Source organism: Oryza brachyantha, chromosome 3, assembly GCF_000231095.2.
Source record: "Oryza brachyantha chromosome 3, ObraRS2, whole genome shotgun sequence".
Lineage (NCBI taxonomy): Eukaryota > Viridiplantae > Streptophyta > Magnoliopsida > Poales > Poaceae > Oryza > Oryza brachyantha.
Window position 1 is genome coordinate 22,044,816 of NC_023165.2, and position 18,280 is coordinate 22,063,095.

At 40.9% G+C, this 18,280-nt stretch overlaps 3 protein-coding genes across 5 annotated transcripts; 1 reads left to right on the plus strand and 2 right to left on the minus strand.

The window, feature by feature from the left end:
* Positions 1-428: 428 nt before the first annotated feature.
* On the minus strand, positions 429-4,221 carry LOC102718820 (probable ubiquitin-conjugating enzyme E2 18). Its single transcript, XM_040522413.1, has 6 exons — positions 4,188-4,221; positions 3,898-4,001; positions 3,429-3,531; positions 3,274-3,337; positions 911-999; positions 429-835 (listed from the first exon to the last, which is right to left on the minus strand). Exons 1-6 carry the CDS (start codon positions 4,215-4,217, stop codon positions 740-742), a joined length of 486 nt encoding a protein of 161 aa, XP_040378347.1. The 5' UTR covers positions 4,218-4,221; the 3' UTR covers positions 429-739.
* Positions 4,222-7,040: 2,819 nt separating this feature from the next.
* LOC102712707 (target of rapamycin complex subunit LST8) lies at positions 7,041-11,141 on the plus strand. Of its 2 annotated transcripts, XM_006650346.3 has the most exons (11): positions 7,041-7,495; positions 8,002-8,123; positions 8,643-8,744; positions 8,830-8,942; positions 9,173-9,242; positions 9,698-9,775; positions 9,861-9,977; positions 10,109-10,203; positions 10,495-10,574; positions 10,648-10,707; positions 10,793-11,141. In XM_006650346.3, the coding sequence occupies exons 2-11, from the start codon at positions 8,016-8,018 to the stop codon at positions 10,918-10,920; spliced, it is 951 nt and encodes a 316-aa protein (XP_006650409.1). In that variant the 5' UTR covers positions 7,041-7,495; positions 8,002-8,015; the 3' UTR covers positions 10,921-11,141. The 2 variants fall into 2 exon arrangements, with proteins under 2 accessions (XP_006650409.1, XP_040378660.1); XM_040522726.1 differs by lacking the exon at positions 7,041-7,495 and having other exon boundaries at positions 7,522-8,123.
* Positions 11,142-11,842: 701 nt separating this feature from the next.
* Positions 11,843-18,233, minus strand: LOC102719097 (serine/threonine protein phosphatase 2A 57 kDa regulatory subunit B' alpha isoform-like). 2 transcript variants are annotated; one of them, XM_040522029.1, is made up of 3 exons: positions 16,741-18,233; positions 12,788-13,117; positions 11,843-12,500 (listed from the first exon to the last, which is right to left on the minus strand). In XM_040522029.1, exons 1-2 carry the CDS (start codon positions 17,989-17,991, stop codon positions 12,788-12,790), a joined length of 1,581 nt encoding a protein of 526 aa, XP_040377963.1. In that variant the 5' UTR covers positions 17,992-18,233; the 3' UTR covers positions 11,843-12,500. The 2 variants fall into 2 exon arrangements, with proteins under 2 accessions (XP_040377963.1, XP_015690016.2); XM_015834530.2 differs by having other exon boundaries at positions 11,844-12,594; positions 16,741-18,232.
* Positions 18,234-18,280: the final 47 nt, after the last annotated feature.

An 18,280-nucleotide genomic window follows, 5' to 3' on the forward strand; every position in this document is an offset into this window, starting at 1 on the left:
TAACTTTTATAGACATATTCTTAACAATTTAAAAGTCAACGTAAAAAAATAAACTCCAGCGAAAAACCCTAAAATCAACTAGACTAGTAACAAGGGTGGAGGGGATTGGTTGACTGTGTCTGGTGAGTAGTGTTAGAGGCGCAAGAAAAAAATGGTGACACCCTACACAAAATCCTCTTTTTTAAAATTTGGGCAACCCTTTAAAGTTTGAGTTATGAAATGTTCAACTGTTAGAAAAATGTAGCTAAACTGGAAGCAAAACCAGATTATAGGGACAACAATGTGGAAAAAAACTTAGAACTGCGATAAAGCAAAATATGCGCATACTCTATGGTAAAATGGTTGCCCTATACACTTGAATGGTACCATATATAACAAAGGAAAAAATTCTCCCATGAGCAAACCCTTCAGAAAATTGAAACAAATTATGCTATGCACCATAAAACATTGGAAAACCCAGACAATCGAAGTTTTGCATGCATTTGATGCCTCTATTTTGGGCAAACAAACAAGATACACATGTAATTATTCTATATATCAAAGGTATAGTAATTAATAATGCTAGGATTTGATACAGGTTCACATTCATTTACAAACCGCAGAGGCATGTTAATTCACGGTCAAATAGATCGCTTAAAATATGCCTAAATCATCTCCCGTAGAAGACACCATACGAAGGTAGGCTGGCGAGTAAGAGGCTGCTTAAGGGAGGATCCAACTGGAAGTTGGAAGCGATCGATCACACTTTGTCATCATGAAACCACCACCTGGTCTCTTTCGGCGACCTCCCATTGCGGCAGTTCCTGACATAGCGATCATTATCTGCAGGACGTTGCTGCAACCAACATATAATATGGTCAGATGCCTGATCCTACATTTAAACAGGAGAGTTCGAGGCAGAGTATGAAACCTTAGCTGGCGAGCTTGATAACATTGACAAGATACTGATACAGACAGAACTAACGGTCATCGCAGGTGACCATGAATCATACAATATATCTGCAGACAAGTGAAACAACAGTAAGGTGGTATTCATGGATTGTTAGCATGTTAATAAAAATATTGTTGTTAAACAGAAATTACAGGTGGAGAGAAGTTCCAGAACCCATACAAACAAAGTACAACCTCTAAGGAAAAAATTCAACTAGTCCATTTTTGTGCTGGTTAGTTTCAAATGATACAAAGCAAAATTTAAGTAGGCTTTTCAAACACTGTGTACAAAGAAAAAATAGAACAGGAGCAAAGTACAACTCCAGTATTAGACAAAAAAAAAAAAGAAACATTCAAGGTACTTTGCACCACCAAATCTCAGGTTTCTGCCATTTATCTTAGAAAGATATCTTGAACTCTTGATAACATGAGCCAATAAAAAGCTCAGAAGCATATGCATCACATCATCTTAAGCAACAAATTTAACCTATAGATCAGGTGGCATCAATAAATATTAATAGAAGAAAACAAACAAGGCAAACCATCAAACCATAAAATTATGCAGAACATGTAGTAAGGGAATTAAATGCAGATTGTGTAGTAGATATTCGCCTACAAAATGCATGGTCTTTGCATAAAAGGAGACATTGCTCTAGTCATGTACTACCTCCGTCCCAAAATACAAGGGATTTTGGCTATGCATTTGCATTGCCTAAATCTCTTATAGCATGGAGCAGAGGTAGTATTGTATTAATGCGAACACACTTGTAGCGCAGTGGTAAAGTCAATAGTTGGGGGCAGCCGACCCAGACTCACACACACACACAAAAAAAAATGCCCCCTTGCAGGCGATAGGAGAAGCATGCTCTCAATGTAAGGTTAAGTGCACCCAGTCGCACACGGTGTCCGCATGTTGTTGTTGGGGGGGGGGGGGGGGGGGGTATTAATAACAAAAAAAGATTATATTAATGGTGGAAAGTGCAGGGACATGAAATGCATGACTGGAGTCACCAAATTTCATTTTGTGCTGAACTGGACAGATGAAGTAATGGACAAATCAAATAGCAGATCATTCCAAAACGTGACATTAGTAGGGAAAGAAAGAACAGCCTGACCGTTTGCAAAGTTCAGAAGACAACAATCAGTTTAGAAGGAAAGTGTATCATACTTACAGGACCGACAAGATTCTAGCAAAAAAAAGGAGAGGGGGGGGGGGGGGGGGGGCATACATGAAGGCTTTTCAGAGAACGGGTGAACCAGTGGACCATAACTGGGCAGCACTGTCAGTGATGGCAAATGTGGCCTATTCAAGGCATGAGAACTAGCTATAAGGCCCATGCTATAAATTGTGGTAAGAAGAAAGCAGGGAGGGGGATCAAACACTGGTAGACAAACTGCAGCAGCCCTTCAGCAATCCAGCTAGCAAATTACTTGTATTACATATAGAACATACATTGCATGTATTGCCTTTCGCAAGCCATGGTTGGGCAGTCCTAACCGGTTGGACCGGTGAACCAAGAGCTATGCTGGATTGCCCTTTGGTCCGAGATTTTGTATTGTTGGTAAGATAGGTGACAAATATGAGCATCTTGGCAGTCAAGATTTTCAAAATTAGTGTAAGATTATGATAAGTTCATAGGGTGTATTTCCTTCATATACATATACAGTAATCTTCATATACATATATAATAAGGCAGTAATATAAGTATCTGCTTGTCTAATACTTTATCAACAGCACCAAAGGTCTCATTGTTTAACAAGCCAACATCAAAGTAATAGTTGACCAGTGAGACTGCTAATATCATGGGAAAAAATCTCTTGAAAAGGATGGCATAAAAGGAAACTGGCTAGTTAGATTCTGAATACTTAGCAACCTACACTGGATCGAACATTTCACAGATCAGATATCTGTGAAAAGTGTAAACTACCATACTGCTGATATAAGATTCCTTTATTTATCATGAAAATGTTGGCATATCCCACCATTCAGATATGCACAACAATATCATCTAATGAGTAATGACTGAGGGATTTGGCCGGCAGCATGCATGGGTTACATAGTAACTTCATGTGTTACATAGTATCTTGTTAAAATTGTTGACTACAAAGACATCTTATTTCACAGGTTTGCTAAGTTGGGAGAATTTATTGAATGGTTCTTCTGTTAAGACAGCCGATGCATCTCAAGTTTCCCCTTATCATAAGTTATTCTACAATCCAGTGTAAAGTTTGTAACCATCAATTTCAATGCATCAAGGAATTAACATAGAAGTACATAGTACGCATCAACCAACTAGTGGTTGAATTCCCACATGAACCAATAGGAGCATGCAACCATTTTACCTAAGCAGATATGCCCATTGCTGTAAATGTGCGGATGCATTGGTGCCGGATGCAGAAATATGACCTGCACAAAAACAACTCAATAAAACTCGATGCGTGCAGGTATAACCAAGCTAAACTGAGCGAAACAAAAAGAAGAAAGTGAGAAATCCCACCTGGGGAGCTTCCATGGGGTAATGCTCAGGGAAGTCCACCTGCAATTGGTATGTCTCGCCGGCATACAGCGTGCCCGCGGCCCCAGCGACCTCGATGACCCACCTTTTTTTTTCATTTCGGGATAATCCATATCATAATTTTTGATGCGTTTCATATAGGTAAAAATGATAAAGGAAAAAGCACCAAAGTTGAAAAATAATAACTTGAAATACAAGAACACTAGACTGAGCATATATATTTCACAAGGCTATAAAATCTTGCAATTTTACCAAGATCTTGGGTCAGACAGCACTAGAAAAGGTTGCAATTTCATCGAGCCAAAAAGAAACCCACGGTTTCTTAGAGAAAGAGTGAAAAAAAAAAAGAGCAAAAGAATCGCCAAAAGCAGAATCTCTAAGAAACCGCGTGGGGGGTTGGATTGCTCGCTGCGCGGGCGAGGGAGGAAGCAAGGCAGGTAGAGGTGGTCACCTCTGGAGGTTGTCGGTGACCTTGTGCTTGAAGCCGGCGGGGGGGTTGACCTGCCACTCCGCGAGCTCCTTCTGCAGCCGGTTGCATGCGATCTTGCTCAGCACCTGCGCGCGCGCAAAAAAACAGCTAAGAGAGCACTCGAAAAACCACCTAAAGAAAAGAAGAGAGAAGAAAAGGCTGCGCCGAATCGGGCGGGCGGGGCGGGGCGGCGCGGCGGCGGCGGGGGGGGGGGGGGGGTGGGGGGATCGGGAGGGGGATTAGGGTCGGCGGGGAGGGTTAGGGTTTGGCACCTTGCGGGAAGGGGAGGAGGAGCTCGTCATGGCGTGGGGGGGGGGGGGGGGGGGGGGCGGCGCTTGGGTGGGTTCTCGTGGATGGCGGCGACCAGAGAGGCAGAGAGGAGAGGAAAGGTAGGGGGCGAGGGAGGGGGCAGCAGTTGGTATCCGGGACGGCGAAGAGAGCCGAAGAAGGCCGACCGGGCGAAAGCTAGAGCACTCGCCCTCGCTCGTCCGGGGATTTTTGTTAACTTTTTAATATTTTATTATTATTATTATTTATTAAAAAATGGTCCTATAAGTTATTTCTAAATCTACATATTTGGTATATATCATCCGTCCTAACATAACATTATTTTTATTCTATTTAATATGGTAGCAAAATACTACTGATACACCATATTTTATTATCATTGCATTATTTTTAGCCACATCGGCTGGACAGATATAACATGGTTAAACATAATGGATGCTGGTGATGGATGGTGGATTCGCCACTTGTCACTGCCATTGAAGTTCTAAATAATATGGAGTTTTAGTATTAATAGTAATATACATGTGGGATATGACAAGTTGGTCCCATATGATTGAGTTATTGGCTATAGTTTGGATGGATTCTGCTCTGATGTGTGTGAATTGGGTATAAAATACTAAATCTAATTGGCTTTCTCCTATAAGATAATAGTTGCACACATACGCAAGATTTATACACATAGTAAAAGAAGAGGCATGACTCTATTTTTATAGTAGCACCCCGGTGACATGTTTGTTGGTCGCAATAGTTCAAACCCATACCCTCGAGATTGGCTTGAAGGGGTGGATCCAAGATGAGCTAGGCGAGAAGAGGGGTGTACATATGACAAGCCTATAAAGAGGTGGATAAGATGAATTGATAAATATTAAGTCATATAATTGGTACACACAATATTTAAACATACGGTGGATATACACATGGTGAGAAAAGGAGATGGGATGACGAATGACTCTATATTTTAGTAGTAGCAATACTAGTGACACAAATATTATATGTGCTTTTATCTTAAATGTGAACTTTATAACAACGCGAGACAGAAACAACCATATATGAATTTAGCAAAGAAATAAGATACCAGGTAACGATGTTTTGAAGATTAATTATGATGGCTCTTTTGATGGTAAATACTAGCATTCGGGTTGGGACAAGTTCATTGTGACATTGCGGCTGTGTTTTTTTCGTGTTGTTTTTATAGCTATTTAATGACATAATCTATGAAATTAACTACTAAACACTTGAAATTTATTCTAGAGATACGAGGTTATGAAATTATTTGCTGCAAAAAAATACATTGCTTAATAGTTTGAGAAGCATGCATGTAAAAATCAAGATTGGAATAATCTCGGTAAAATGGATGCGTTCTTTTGAAGATTTTTATGAAAGATTATTTGAATTTTATAGCAATTTAATGTTATAAAAGATAGAATTAGCTACTGCCACACTAAAAATCTATTTTAGAAAGATAAGGTGATGAACTTTCATATAAAAACCTTTTACAAAAAATTGCATAATTTAATAATTCAGGAAACGTGAGCATAAAAGTGAAGGAAAAATTTGAGAAAAAATATCTTGGGTAAAGATCGCAGCCATTATTCCATTAACACAGCCTGCATGCTCCATGCTTTCTATGGTGAGAGTGAGATTATATAGTACACTGGTTACTGGTATGCTTCAACAAGATATTTATTTATTTAACGTGTTATTTTGGAACCGGACCCATCCATTGTTATTCAAATAATTCAATGTTTGGTAGAAGCGATATAGACGATTAGTGTAATTATTAAAAGCACAAAGAAATTTATCATGTTTTAAGTTAGCATTGAAAAGTCTATAATGTAACAGAGTTTTATCAGTATGCTCTTAGTCGTCATACAAGCAAATTAGTTATTATAAAAGAGAAAGATGAAAGAGAAATATTGGTGGTACACATGCTAATGATAATGGCACTCTTAGATTTTTTTTTTCTTTTTTGCTTTTTATAAGCATAAGCGGTATAAGCTATTAACGAATAAAAAATACTTATGTGTAAAACTTTTTTATATATTTGTTTTAAGTGATATAGAAGTAAAGTCTAAAAAGTAAACAACGAAAATTCCAAAATAAACTCTAAATTTAAATTGTAAAATTTAAATCTTGGTTTATAAGGATAAGCATAAATGAAAATATTGTGACTCATTTTATTGAAGGAAATTTTGTTAGAGGTAGATAAAAAAATCTTTTAGTGTATTAATAGTTATATACATCGTTATCTCAAATATACATCGTGTACCTGTCCTGACTCAAGGTGATATGTATTGATTAAAAGAGTCTACCTTTATACTTACTCTTAGAGACTCATCCTTTATACGTGCCCTGAGTCTAGCTGATATGTATTTGTTTTCTCAAGAAAAAATGAAATGATATATTTGTAAATAAAAAATAATTTATAGATTAAACTTTTATATATATGTTTTTATCAATCTAAAAGCAAAACTGAAAATACAATATGATAAAAAGAATCTCAAAATCATCTCTAAATTAATTAAAAAAATAAATATTAGCTTATAGACATAAGTAAAAGTGAAAAACGAGACACTTAGCTTCTTTCGCTACATTCTGAGAAGCAGTGAGAAACTATCTTTACTTGTCACAAACATGTATATAAGCTAAATTCATCATGGTGGCTGAATAATATCCCCAATTCTGTGGTTGTTTTGGTGTGATATTTTAACAATGGATGAATGGGATCTCAATATCATTCCCATTTTTTTATTAAAAAAAAGAGGGAAAGAAAACGGCCGAAAGTTTTGCATTTGCCCCCCTGAAGTTGGTGCTAATTACCTAGCTTTTTTTTTTGCCACAGGCTGTGTTAATGCTCTGCAGCTGCATCCTCCCTCCAGCGAGCTACAACCTACGGCGGCGGCGGCGACGACGACTCGGGCGCCCGGGGCGGCGGCGCAGGCCATCCTCTAGCCTCCCTACCTCCCCCTCCTCCTCCTCGTACCGGTCGCCTAGCGTTTGGAGGTGGCAGCTCGGGGATCCAGGGCGGCGGCGGCGCCCCCGCTCCTCCGCGTGAACCAGGCTTCCTTCCTTCCTTCCTTCCTCCGACTCGGGGCCGGCGTAAGGAGTGGGGGGTCCGCATCGGCGGCTTCGCTCCAGCAACCGATCCGGGCAGAGCAGCGGCCCGTCGGCTCCTCGTGCGATTAGGGCGCGGCCGAACCCTCGCTGCGTCACCGCCTCCCCTGTTCCAGTGCGTGCTCCCTGTGCTGCTGCCGATGTATCCAACTAGCTAGCTAGTGTTTCTGATTTCTTGGTAAGTACTCCGTAGCGAGCACAGGCATCGGCTGTTGTTAGGAAATCCGTATTTCTGTTCTTCTTTCTATTGAGTTCGTGTACATGCTTGTTACTGGATTAGTTTAGGATCTTGCTTGCTGTTTTTACCTAGTACTAATGCAGTAGACCAGGCATAGGTTGCTGGTCCCTTGCGTGCTGCTCTGTTGAGTGATCCGACAAAGTAAGCAGTCCGGTGCACTCCATCTCAAGCCTCCCCACTACAATCTAATGTAGGATGAAAGTTACAGATCAGATAACATTTCTTTTTTTGTTGTTATTTAATCTATCGCATTGATTTGTAAACATCCATGTGAACTTTGGTTTAAGAACTCAAGATTCATGTAAAGTTGGCCGGTTGGCCTGTTCAGGATATTGTTGCAAATTTTCATATGAAGTTTGATCAAAGCTATATGGTATTACTGTAAGGGGTTCTGTAAGGATGGGAACAGTGTCCGGCCTGTTGAGCCGTTTTGTTGGAATGTGCAGGGAGGAGGTTTAAAATGGCTCAACCTTCTGTTATCCTAGCAACTGCAAGTTATGAACACACAATAAAATTTTGGGAAGCTAAGAGTGGTCGCTGTTACCGTACTCTACAATACGCAGACTCGGTGAGTATTGCCACATGATTCTCTTGGTGTGTTGTTTTACTCATTAAGATGAAACGTGGGATGCACATCCTGTCTATGCAAGTCTTGTTAACTTAGTTCTCCTTGAAATGGAATGATTGTTTTATTGTTCTATCAGGGCCATGCTTCCTTTGTTTTTCTTTTTTTGGTTTTACTATGATAAATGGAACTAATTCTTGTTAGATTTCTGTGTTTTGCATAATATTGGCTTAACACTAACTATTCATGCATCATTTTGCATTACTTCAGCAATGATTTAGTTATATTCACCATTTGTGTTCATGATAATTGTATGATGGTGTTCCATATTTCTTTTTTTTTTATGTTTAAAATTTAACCTGTTATTTCCCATGGATGGGCTATGATACAACATCCAGGAAGGTCCTGGACTAAATTGTAGACCAATGCTTGATCTATTTGTTATTATCTTTTAGATTGTAGCTATCTGTGTTACTAGCTATCTTTTGTATCTTATGCCTGTTGATAACCTGTTTCTTGCAGCATATTAATCGCCTTGAGATAACCCCAGACAAGCGTTTCTTAGCTGCTGCTGGCAATCCTCATATCCGTCTTTTTGACATTAACTCAAACAGTACTCATCCGGTATGTACATGTTTTGTAAATGAATCAGTCTGGGCATGTATGATCTTTTTGCTTAGTTATTCACGATATACAATGCACTCATCAGGTAATTAGCTATGATTCACACACTAGTAATGTGATGGCTGTGGGATTCCATTGTGATGGCAACTGGATGTATTCAGGTTCTGAGGATGGTACTGTGAGAATCTGGGATTTGCGGTGAGGCTATTTAACTTATTATTGCCTATTGTTTCTTGAATTGCAGCTTTATTTTCTTTAACCAGTGGGCTTGTGGGAAAAAAATCTTGCATAATCTAATTGGGCTAGGGTATGCTGCAAACAATCTCTAGGTGCTCCCATGCCAAACCACAATAAATGAGTTTAAACCAGGTTGTACCATTCATGCTATGCCTTTTGATTGTTCTTCCTAATTACATGCATGTTTTCAGCACTGCCACCTGTCAACGAGAATATGAGAGTCGAGCTGCTGTGAACACTGTGGTTCTGCACCCAAATCAGGTTAGGATTTTCATTGTCTTAAATGATAAAGAACTTCATCATCCAATTTATGTTACACTTCAGCATAAGCTTGGTGGTTAGCTGGTAATCTCAATTCTCAAATTCATGTGCATCACTTTGTATTATTTTTAGGAGTGACAAGCATTAGTAGGACCACCTGCTATGCTGGCACAGTTACATCTACAGTTCTCACTGTATATTCACATTATCCACATTGTGTCATCACTGACTACAGATAAGGTCTGACATTGACATTCTTTGTCACCATTGGCGCTAGGCATAGAAATCATTACTGAAATCTGAATATAATTAGTATGTTAACTTTCTTGTTGGATGCAATGGATGGAATAATACGGGAAAGGATATCCCACCACTTTTTTGTCACATTTGTACTTCCTGGCGATGTCTGTTTTCATTCTGTATCATTTGGTTCCAACATTGTCCGAACCTTTCAGAAAGAGCTAATATCTGGTGATCAGAACGGAAACATACGGGTGTGGGATTTGGCTGCTAATTCATGCAGCTGTGAACTGGTGAGTTGTAATTCAGTTCTATGGTACTATTCTGTGGGTAATTAAATGCAAGAATATAGCTGATGTGTTGATTCCATCTATCCAGGTGCCAGAGGTTGATACAGCTGTAAGATCCCTGACAGTCATGTGGGATGGGAGTATGGTGGTTGCTGCAAATAACCATGGGACATGTTACGTCTGGCGCTTGCTTAAGGGTACTCAGGTCTGTCAGTGGTGCTGAATTTACTAAGATAAAAGGAAATAGCAGAAGAAAGCATGCCCACTGTGTTTTATCTGTTGTTGAAACATACGCGTGATTTCTTGATAACCAAGCTGATAGAATCTCTAATGCAGACAATTACATGCTTTGAACCCCTCCATAAATTGCAAGCGCATGATGGTTACATTCTGAAGTGCCTGCTTTCACCAGAGTTTTGTGACCCCAACAGGTACATGTCAAAAATTGCCATGTTTTCTTGTTCATGTTGGTTTGCTTGCAGTGCATTTATGAATATTGCTGCCTAGGCATTCATTTCCCAAAATATAATATGTGAACATAGAAGTCTCAATAATATTCCACTTCTGGTCATCAAGAACATTGCTACCTAAGCATTCATATTGCTGTAGTGCTGTACCCAAGTAATGCAAGGTTAACATTTTTTTAATAAAAAAGCTGCAATATATCTGGAGTTACTTCACTTTGTTGGATTTCATTTTATATGCTTTGGCTGGCTTCGTAGGTATCTTGCAACAGCCTCATCTGATCACACTGTAAAGATTTGGAACGTTGATGGCTTCAAATTGGAAAAAACTTTAATAGGTATGTTCCTGAGAATTGGTTAATTTTTCCTATCAAAATGGAAGTTTAACCTATCATGAGTTTAACCTATCAGGTCACCAGCGGTGGGTATGGGACTGTGTATTCTCAGTAGATGGTGCTTATCTGATAACCGGTACTATCTACTGACACCATGTTCTTCACGACTCCCCATTTCTGAATTTCATGAATTACCAAACAAACCTGCTGTTGTCCTGCAGCTTCTTCTGACTCTACTGCGAGATTGTGGACAATGTCAACTGGAGAGGCAATCAGGGTTTACTCGGCGCACCACAAACCAGTTGTCTGTTGTGCTCTTCATGATGGGGCTGAATCAGCACCATCATAAGCAAGCAACCATGTGCCTCGGGCATTTTGTACATATTCTTTCAATTTGAAAGCATATTCTTTCAATTTGAAAGCATATGAGACTGAAAAATTTCAGCACTCTTTAGGACCTTAGGGCAAGCAGCTGGTTTCATGTGTTTGTAGTACCTGGTTGACGAATAACGTGCATGCACAAGGTGGATAATTGATGCTATGATTTGTCGAGTGCGTCGATTTAAGCAATGGTTTTATCACAAATGGAAATAGCTAGCGGACGAGAGCTCATATGAATAAGGTTCAAAGTTGCATGGATACTTTACTCGCATTTTCTCTGAACTTCTGCAGCGTAACACGGTTGCTGAGCATCTGGTATTTGGAATATGATAGGCGTGTTATTTCCGCAAGGAGATACATCACCATCTATGCTATTGGTCACTAAAATGTACTACATTTACTTTCTAGCCTTATCTAAATTCATCAATTGATGAATGTAAATGATTTATATATATGTCTATATTTATTAACATCCATGTGAATGTGAATTAGGCAAAGCTAGAACTTACACTGTGAAACGAAGATGAAACAGAGAGAGTAGTAATAATCAGTCGTGGGCGCTTACAGAAAAAGAATTCCGATGTTCCTGAGGAAGGCGTGCATAGCAAACAGTGAAAAATTGCGCATAATTTATCAAAAAGAATATTTAGTTTAAGCTTGTTTGAATTTGGAATTCTCGCACAGTTACCGCACTGTAAGTTGAACCCTGCCTGCGGGCGGCGGCAGCGCGTTGCAGATCGCAACAGCTCGCCACTTGTCATGGGAAGTCGGAGAGAAACAGACCGAAGCAACAAGACGACTGTCACTGACAAGTGAGCCCCGAAAGTGAGATCGAATAAGGGGCTGAACCAAACGGAGTGGAAACCAAGCTGCAAACAGCAGCAGAATAACAGGAAAGAAGGGCCAATAGCAGCTTAAGCTACATGGGGAGGCGGCAATCACAATTCAGAGCCTTAACTGAAAAATGAGCAGAACAACATGGTAATTCCTACAGGTGAGCACTCTATCTAGTACAACCACCAAAACACTAAATTAAAGCGCTCTTATCTCCATTGCTTATGTTACTTCCATACAACACGATGAATGAAAAATACTCCAAAAAATTAAAAAGAAAGAAAGAGGAAGAGCTTACATCTAGCTCACTCGTTTTCTAATTGCATTTCCCAATTGTGGGTAGCGAACTAGGGCAAACAATGAAGGATTAATACAAGGGTTCGATTATTCATAAGTAGATCAAAAAAAGGGAGAGGATCGAAGAAAAGAAGAGTTCTCAGTACCATAGCAGGGACGTCAGTGGGCAATGGGCATGTTAACTCTGGAAGAAGTGGCCTTTTGCAAGCATCATCGTGTTTGAACTTGAGAAACCGTCAGTGGATCCAAGGAACACTGACCTTGAAATCCCATGCCATCAAAGATTGAGATGAGCACACCACAATCAACATCCATACCAAGTTGACTGGTGCGCACGAATGCTTGTGAGATAGTGAGCACCAATCATCTGAGCATGCATAAACATCTTTTGAAGCGTCGCTTGCGTATTTATGGATGCTGGTACAAATAAGATTTTCTTGGAATTACTAAAGCGAATGTCCATAATCAATTGATAGTTTGATACATCAAATGTGTTCCATCTTTTTGTGGACTGCCATGACCAAATTAAAACAAAAAGTCAGCAGCACAAAAAGTGGCAATGCATCTCATAGAAATGCTAAACAAAACAAACGGAAACAAAATGAAAATGGAATAACCAGCAGAAATACAGTTTTTAACTTACAACACTAAAAAACAACTTAGGGGCACAACCACTAACAAAGAAATGAAGAGGAATATATTACCTAGTTGACCAAAACCATGTCATCTCCAGAAGCCTTGGCGGCAACAACAGCTTCCAGTTGTCTCCATGCTGACTCTCGTTGCTCCTCCATCTCTTTGGCTCTCGCTTGCTTCTCTATGTACTGCTGCTGGCACTCCTCAAATAGTTCACTGTCCATGTCCAAAAACATCTTGCGCACATTTGCAGTTAGACCATGAACAGCTTGATTCCAGTGGCTCTGTATGTTCCTCTCAAGTGCTTCAAATATGATTGGAAATATAACACTACGGTTTTGGGCAATTAAGCTTACAATGTGATCATTGTTCCACAAGAACAAAGCCCGTTCAGCAACCTGACAAGAAAATGAATGATCAAATGAAGAGGATATTCCAGAAATGATACGGTCATGCATAAAAAAAGCAGTAAGGCCAGAAGTCAAACAAAGTGGTTCTCAGAGCAAGCAAAAAGAGGTTATGGAAACCACCAGATTCTATGTAGAACTTGTGATCCAACAAAAACATACCGTAATGGTTTGAATTAAGAAAATGTAAACATGTTAAAACCATAGTATGCAACAAATGTAAACACTTTTTTAACAGAACATATATCTGCATAGTGTAAGCAGTATAGCAGCCTGCATAACTCTAATCGGCTAGTTAACAGTTCACCTTAAGGTACGGGTAATCAGACAAGAGTAGCCACTATCCAAATAAACAAATACCTTAATCCAAACAATTTCATTTAATCTTATTTATATATGTACTAAACAAATGGCACCAGTAAACCAATGTCATAAAAATCACATTCTTGCGAATGTAACACTGATAGGGCACATTGTCAATGCGCCATTCTTTCTTCTGGGAGGAGATTAAGGTATGAATATGACGAGGGGGTATTGAACATACACAAACTACTAGGTATAACTAGAATTTTTTTTTCAGTAATAAAAATGGGGGGTTAAAAAGTAATTGTTGCAGAATTAAATAGGCAAAGATCCCAAAACCACATCTAAATCATCAAATAACTCATGAATGAAGGTAGTTATATTTGTGTGTGTGAAGTATAACTAACAGGACGATAATTGGGTTGCACGACCCCCAAAAGAAGAGGATGCACCATGAAATCAGTAAGAGATCAATATAAAATTGGGATATTGCACATATGCATTGTAGAGTGTAGGAATCCAGTAACATAAACTATGAATGAGGTGATGAAACCACAAAACAAATATATGTCTGAGCATAAATAAACAAACTATCTGAAATGAAGTATTTAAGTATAAGCTTCTCTTTGTCTATCTAAATCTATTCCAGCTAAAAGGAGTCTTAAATAAATCAATTCAGAATGTACCATACATGGAACTACATATCCACACAATGATAAGAAGGGAAAGAAACATTTGTGTTCATCTACAAGCCTTGAAAGGGAATTTGGTGCTACACAAAGTTTGGTAGTGAATGAGACATGATTGTAAACATAACAATCAAATAAAAGGCATGAAAGTAGGTGGAACAAGGGCGTCACTGAACTGCCTCCCCTTGGGCATCTAGCGAGGCTGCCAATGAGGCCATCAACACAACTTATTTTCCCTTGTTAGCCTTAAATATGTCCCTACAAGGCATCCAGTGGTTGCAACAGAGAGGTATGGAACTAAATAGCTTGACAGGTTAAGCACACGGACTAATCTATCTTAATCCAGATACCTAATCGTAGGAAGAAATAAAACAATACTGGCACATTGCATTAGGTAAATGCTGAAGGGTATAAGAAACAATGCCCACACCCACACAATCACCCAAACAAAAGAGTGGTGGTAAACTACAACAAACTATTGAACTAAGCACAAGATTCTACCTCCGTCCCAAAATAAGGTCATTTTTAGCCATTCTAGTTTTCCCCAAAATAAGTTCGTTTTTGAGTAATCATTGCATTGAAGTTTGTGAAAGCAAGGAATAAATGCATTGGGAATAGAGAAAGTAGAGGATAATTGTATTGGGATTTGATAAAGTGGAGTGTATTTTAGTCTTTTAGCTTTTGTATTGGTAGGTATTTGCTGAGTGAAATGAAGTTATTTTGGGATGGGGGGAATACGATATAACAACCTCAAAGCAATAAGGTAATTCAAATATGTAATCAACAACATAGAGGTAGCAGCAGAAACGAGTCCAAGATTTATGAGGCAGGTAATCCATTCTACTCTTTAAGAGAGGGGGTTGGGATTGATGGGTCCTACACCCATCCCAACTCCAGATCATGTATGACTGCAAACATGTAGTCATTTATGTGTTTTTTGTAAGATTTTTATGGTAAAAACGCTGTATCTTTGCATATGGGTATGTGTAGCTGGACAATCAGTCTCATATTTCATGTATGAGTTTTACATTCGAGGGTAATAAAATTTACTCTTAACTATTTATTGCATTTTAGACATTAAACTAACAGTATATTTAGTTACGATCCATCACAACCTAAAGACATAGGTTAGTCTTCATCAACATCATTATCAAAAAAGTGGGTTCTTATCATGCAGAGCATGGTTTGGAGCACAAGAAATAAAAAAAACTACTTTTATTAGGCCAAGATGTAACTAAAAAAGCAAATGGTATTCCCACCTATGGATTATCCAGCAAGTTTAGGTTCAGCTCACATTTCTTTGCAGTGGTATTGCCAAATTATCTCAAACATATTGATTGGTCTAAGCAAAATAAATAAAAAAAGAACATCAAAAGATTGATGTTCAACCCATACACAAGCTGATGCAAAAATGCACACATGCATCTCTAATAAGCTCAACGTAACTGAAGGTAACAACAAAAATGAAATCAGCACTAAGAGGTTATTAATATAAACTAGCAATGCTATACAGATGAGATAAAACTAGGGTCATTAGAATATACCATAAAAAGGACAAACACCTAGCTTCTAAAAGCTGTAAATAAGATAAACTAGGTTTCCAAAAATACAAAATAGGGTGCATAAAAGATATACTACGCAATAAGGAGGGTTGAGAGATCAGTGCTCTAGGGCCTGTTTGGGAGGAGCTTCTTCTAACTGCAGCTTTTCCCAAAAGCTGTTTTTGCTAAAAGTTGCCCCAAACGGTCCACAGCTTCTGAGAATCTATAGTTACAGATTCTAGAAAATAAACTAAGAATCCAGAAACTGGAGAAGCTGGGTAGGGGTTTTTTCAGATTATCAGAAATTGACTACCAAGCAGCTGCTTCTCAGAATCTAAAGCTCCCTGAAACAGGCCCCTAGTCTAAACTGCACATTAGTCTTTTACCCAATATTATTCATATTATCTGGAGCAATGTTTTTTCAAAGCTGTGATACTGAATCTACAATTAACATACAACATTCACTGTTAAGTAGATGTACAATTTCCTTGCGAATAAAGGTGCATGCACAATCATAATAGTGTCAACAAGACCCCACAGTAATGCTTGTGAATTGTGATATACTTATGTAGGAAATGGCCATTCAATGATGGAGTCGAATAATGTGCTGACGCCAAAAGTAAGAACAATATCAAAAGTTAAAACCAGAGCAGGAACAAAAAAAAATCAAACAATGTTCTGATACATTCCTTGGATACTGTAACAGATCTGGACTGTATATTAACCTTTTTTTGTCGCAGGCAATAGCATCAACCCATTTACCCAAACAATGTTACTTCACCTATTACCCTGTATGTGTTCCACTGTAGCAGTAGATTGCATACCCTTCATTTCGTCCTAAACTAGTGCCCATTCTTAAAAAAAAGCTTGATTGTGTATACTGTATACATATGAACATGGTTGCTATTGAAGAACATGCATGTCACAAAAGTACAACTATATGTGGTGCATTTCCTCAAAGAGAATACTCCAAATACAAGCACATTAGCCGAAACAATCACGTTTCTGTGAGCTTACCCGAGAAGATATACTAAAGGCTGAGTAGATGTGAAATTAAATTTTACCAAAAGGAAAGCCATACCTGGAAATGGGAACTGTTAAGGCAGCGCCCAATCTGCTTAAAGAGTGGAACCATGCACCGTTGGAACTCAACAGGCTGAGTTGCCTCAAGTACTTCCTCAAGCTCGCCGAGAAACAGTACCTCCTTTTGGCAATTTATGACAGGCCAGTACTTGAGCAGTCCCCTGATTACGGTATCCGCAAGTTTGTAGTCCTTCTCGACGAACTGGACAATGCAATATGACAGCTGCTGGTGGTAGATTGCAACAGACTTGGGCTTGTGCAACGGGATGAGCGCACGGGAGAGGAACAGCTTGTGTTCCTCCTTCATTGGCAGCGCAAAGCCATTAATGATGCTTCCGAGAATCTCGAGGAGCTCGCCAATACCATTGTGGCGCTCGGTCTCAAAGATGAAACGGTAGAACACATTATTGATAGCCTTTCGGATGAATGGGCGGTGGACCATGAACTTGCCATAGATGCGATGGAGCACAGTCTTGAGATATTCACGCTCGCGTGGATCCTCCGAGTCGAAGAGGTCCAGGAGGCGAAGAACAAAGGCATGGTCGACATACCGCTTGGCAACCTTGGTGTCTGTGTCCGGCGAGACGACATAGCGGAGCAGGAGCTCATAGACAAGCTGAAGGTGCGGCCAGGCAGGGTCGAGGTAGGGTTCCTCCTCGTCATCGGGGGCGGCGCCGGGATCGATCGCGGCGGCTGATTCATGCAGCGCCGGGGGAAGCGGGCGGAAGATGTTGACGGAGATTGCCGCGACGAGAGCCTCCTGGACATTCTCCGGGAGGCGGACGGGCGCGTTGGCGTTGGCCGCGGGGGAGGGCGCCTGCACGTAGTCGACGAGCTCGAGCAGGGCCTGGCGCTTGGCCTCCTTCTCGCGGGGGTGCTTGAGGGAGTCGGAGAAGTCGAAGAGCGCGGCGACGAGGCGGAGCTTGCGGAGGAGGAGCCCCGGGCGGTCCGCCGCGGCGACGTCGCGGAGGAGCGGGAGCGGCTCGAGGAGCGGCGGCGCGGGCTGGGACGCCGCCGCGTTCCCCGCCGCGAAGGCGGAGGAGGTCGCGGCGACGTGCGGCGAGGTGGGCGAGGACGGCGACGGCGCCGAGGCGCGGGAGGCGTGGTTGACGGTGACGGGCGCCGGCGCGCCCCCGGCCCCTCCCCCACCCCCCGACGAGGACGACGGCGCCGCGGCGCGCTGCGCCGCCTCGCCCCCGTCGGCGCGCTGCCCCTTGCGGCCCCCGCGCTTAATGATCTTGTTGAACATGGCTCCCCCCGGCCGCGGATCGATCGATCGGCCGATCAATTCGCTTCCCCCTCCTCTCCTCCCCCCCGGGGTGGTGGGGATTTGGGGATTTGGAAGGCGGAGACGGGCAGGCGGGTGGCAGAGAGGGAGGCTGGGCTCAGCCAGTCAGCGGCGGCGAGCGGCGGAGGGGAGGAGGAGGCGGCGGCATGGTGAATCGGCTGGTGATTTGGGGGAGGAGGAGACGGGAGGAGGGGGAGGAGGGGAAGAGGAAGGCAGGAAAGGGAGAGGAGCACGGGCGGATTTTCGGATT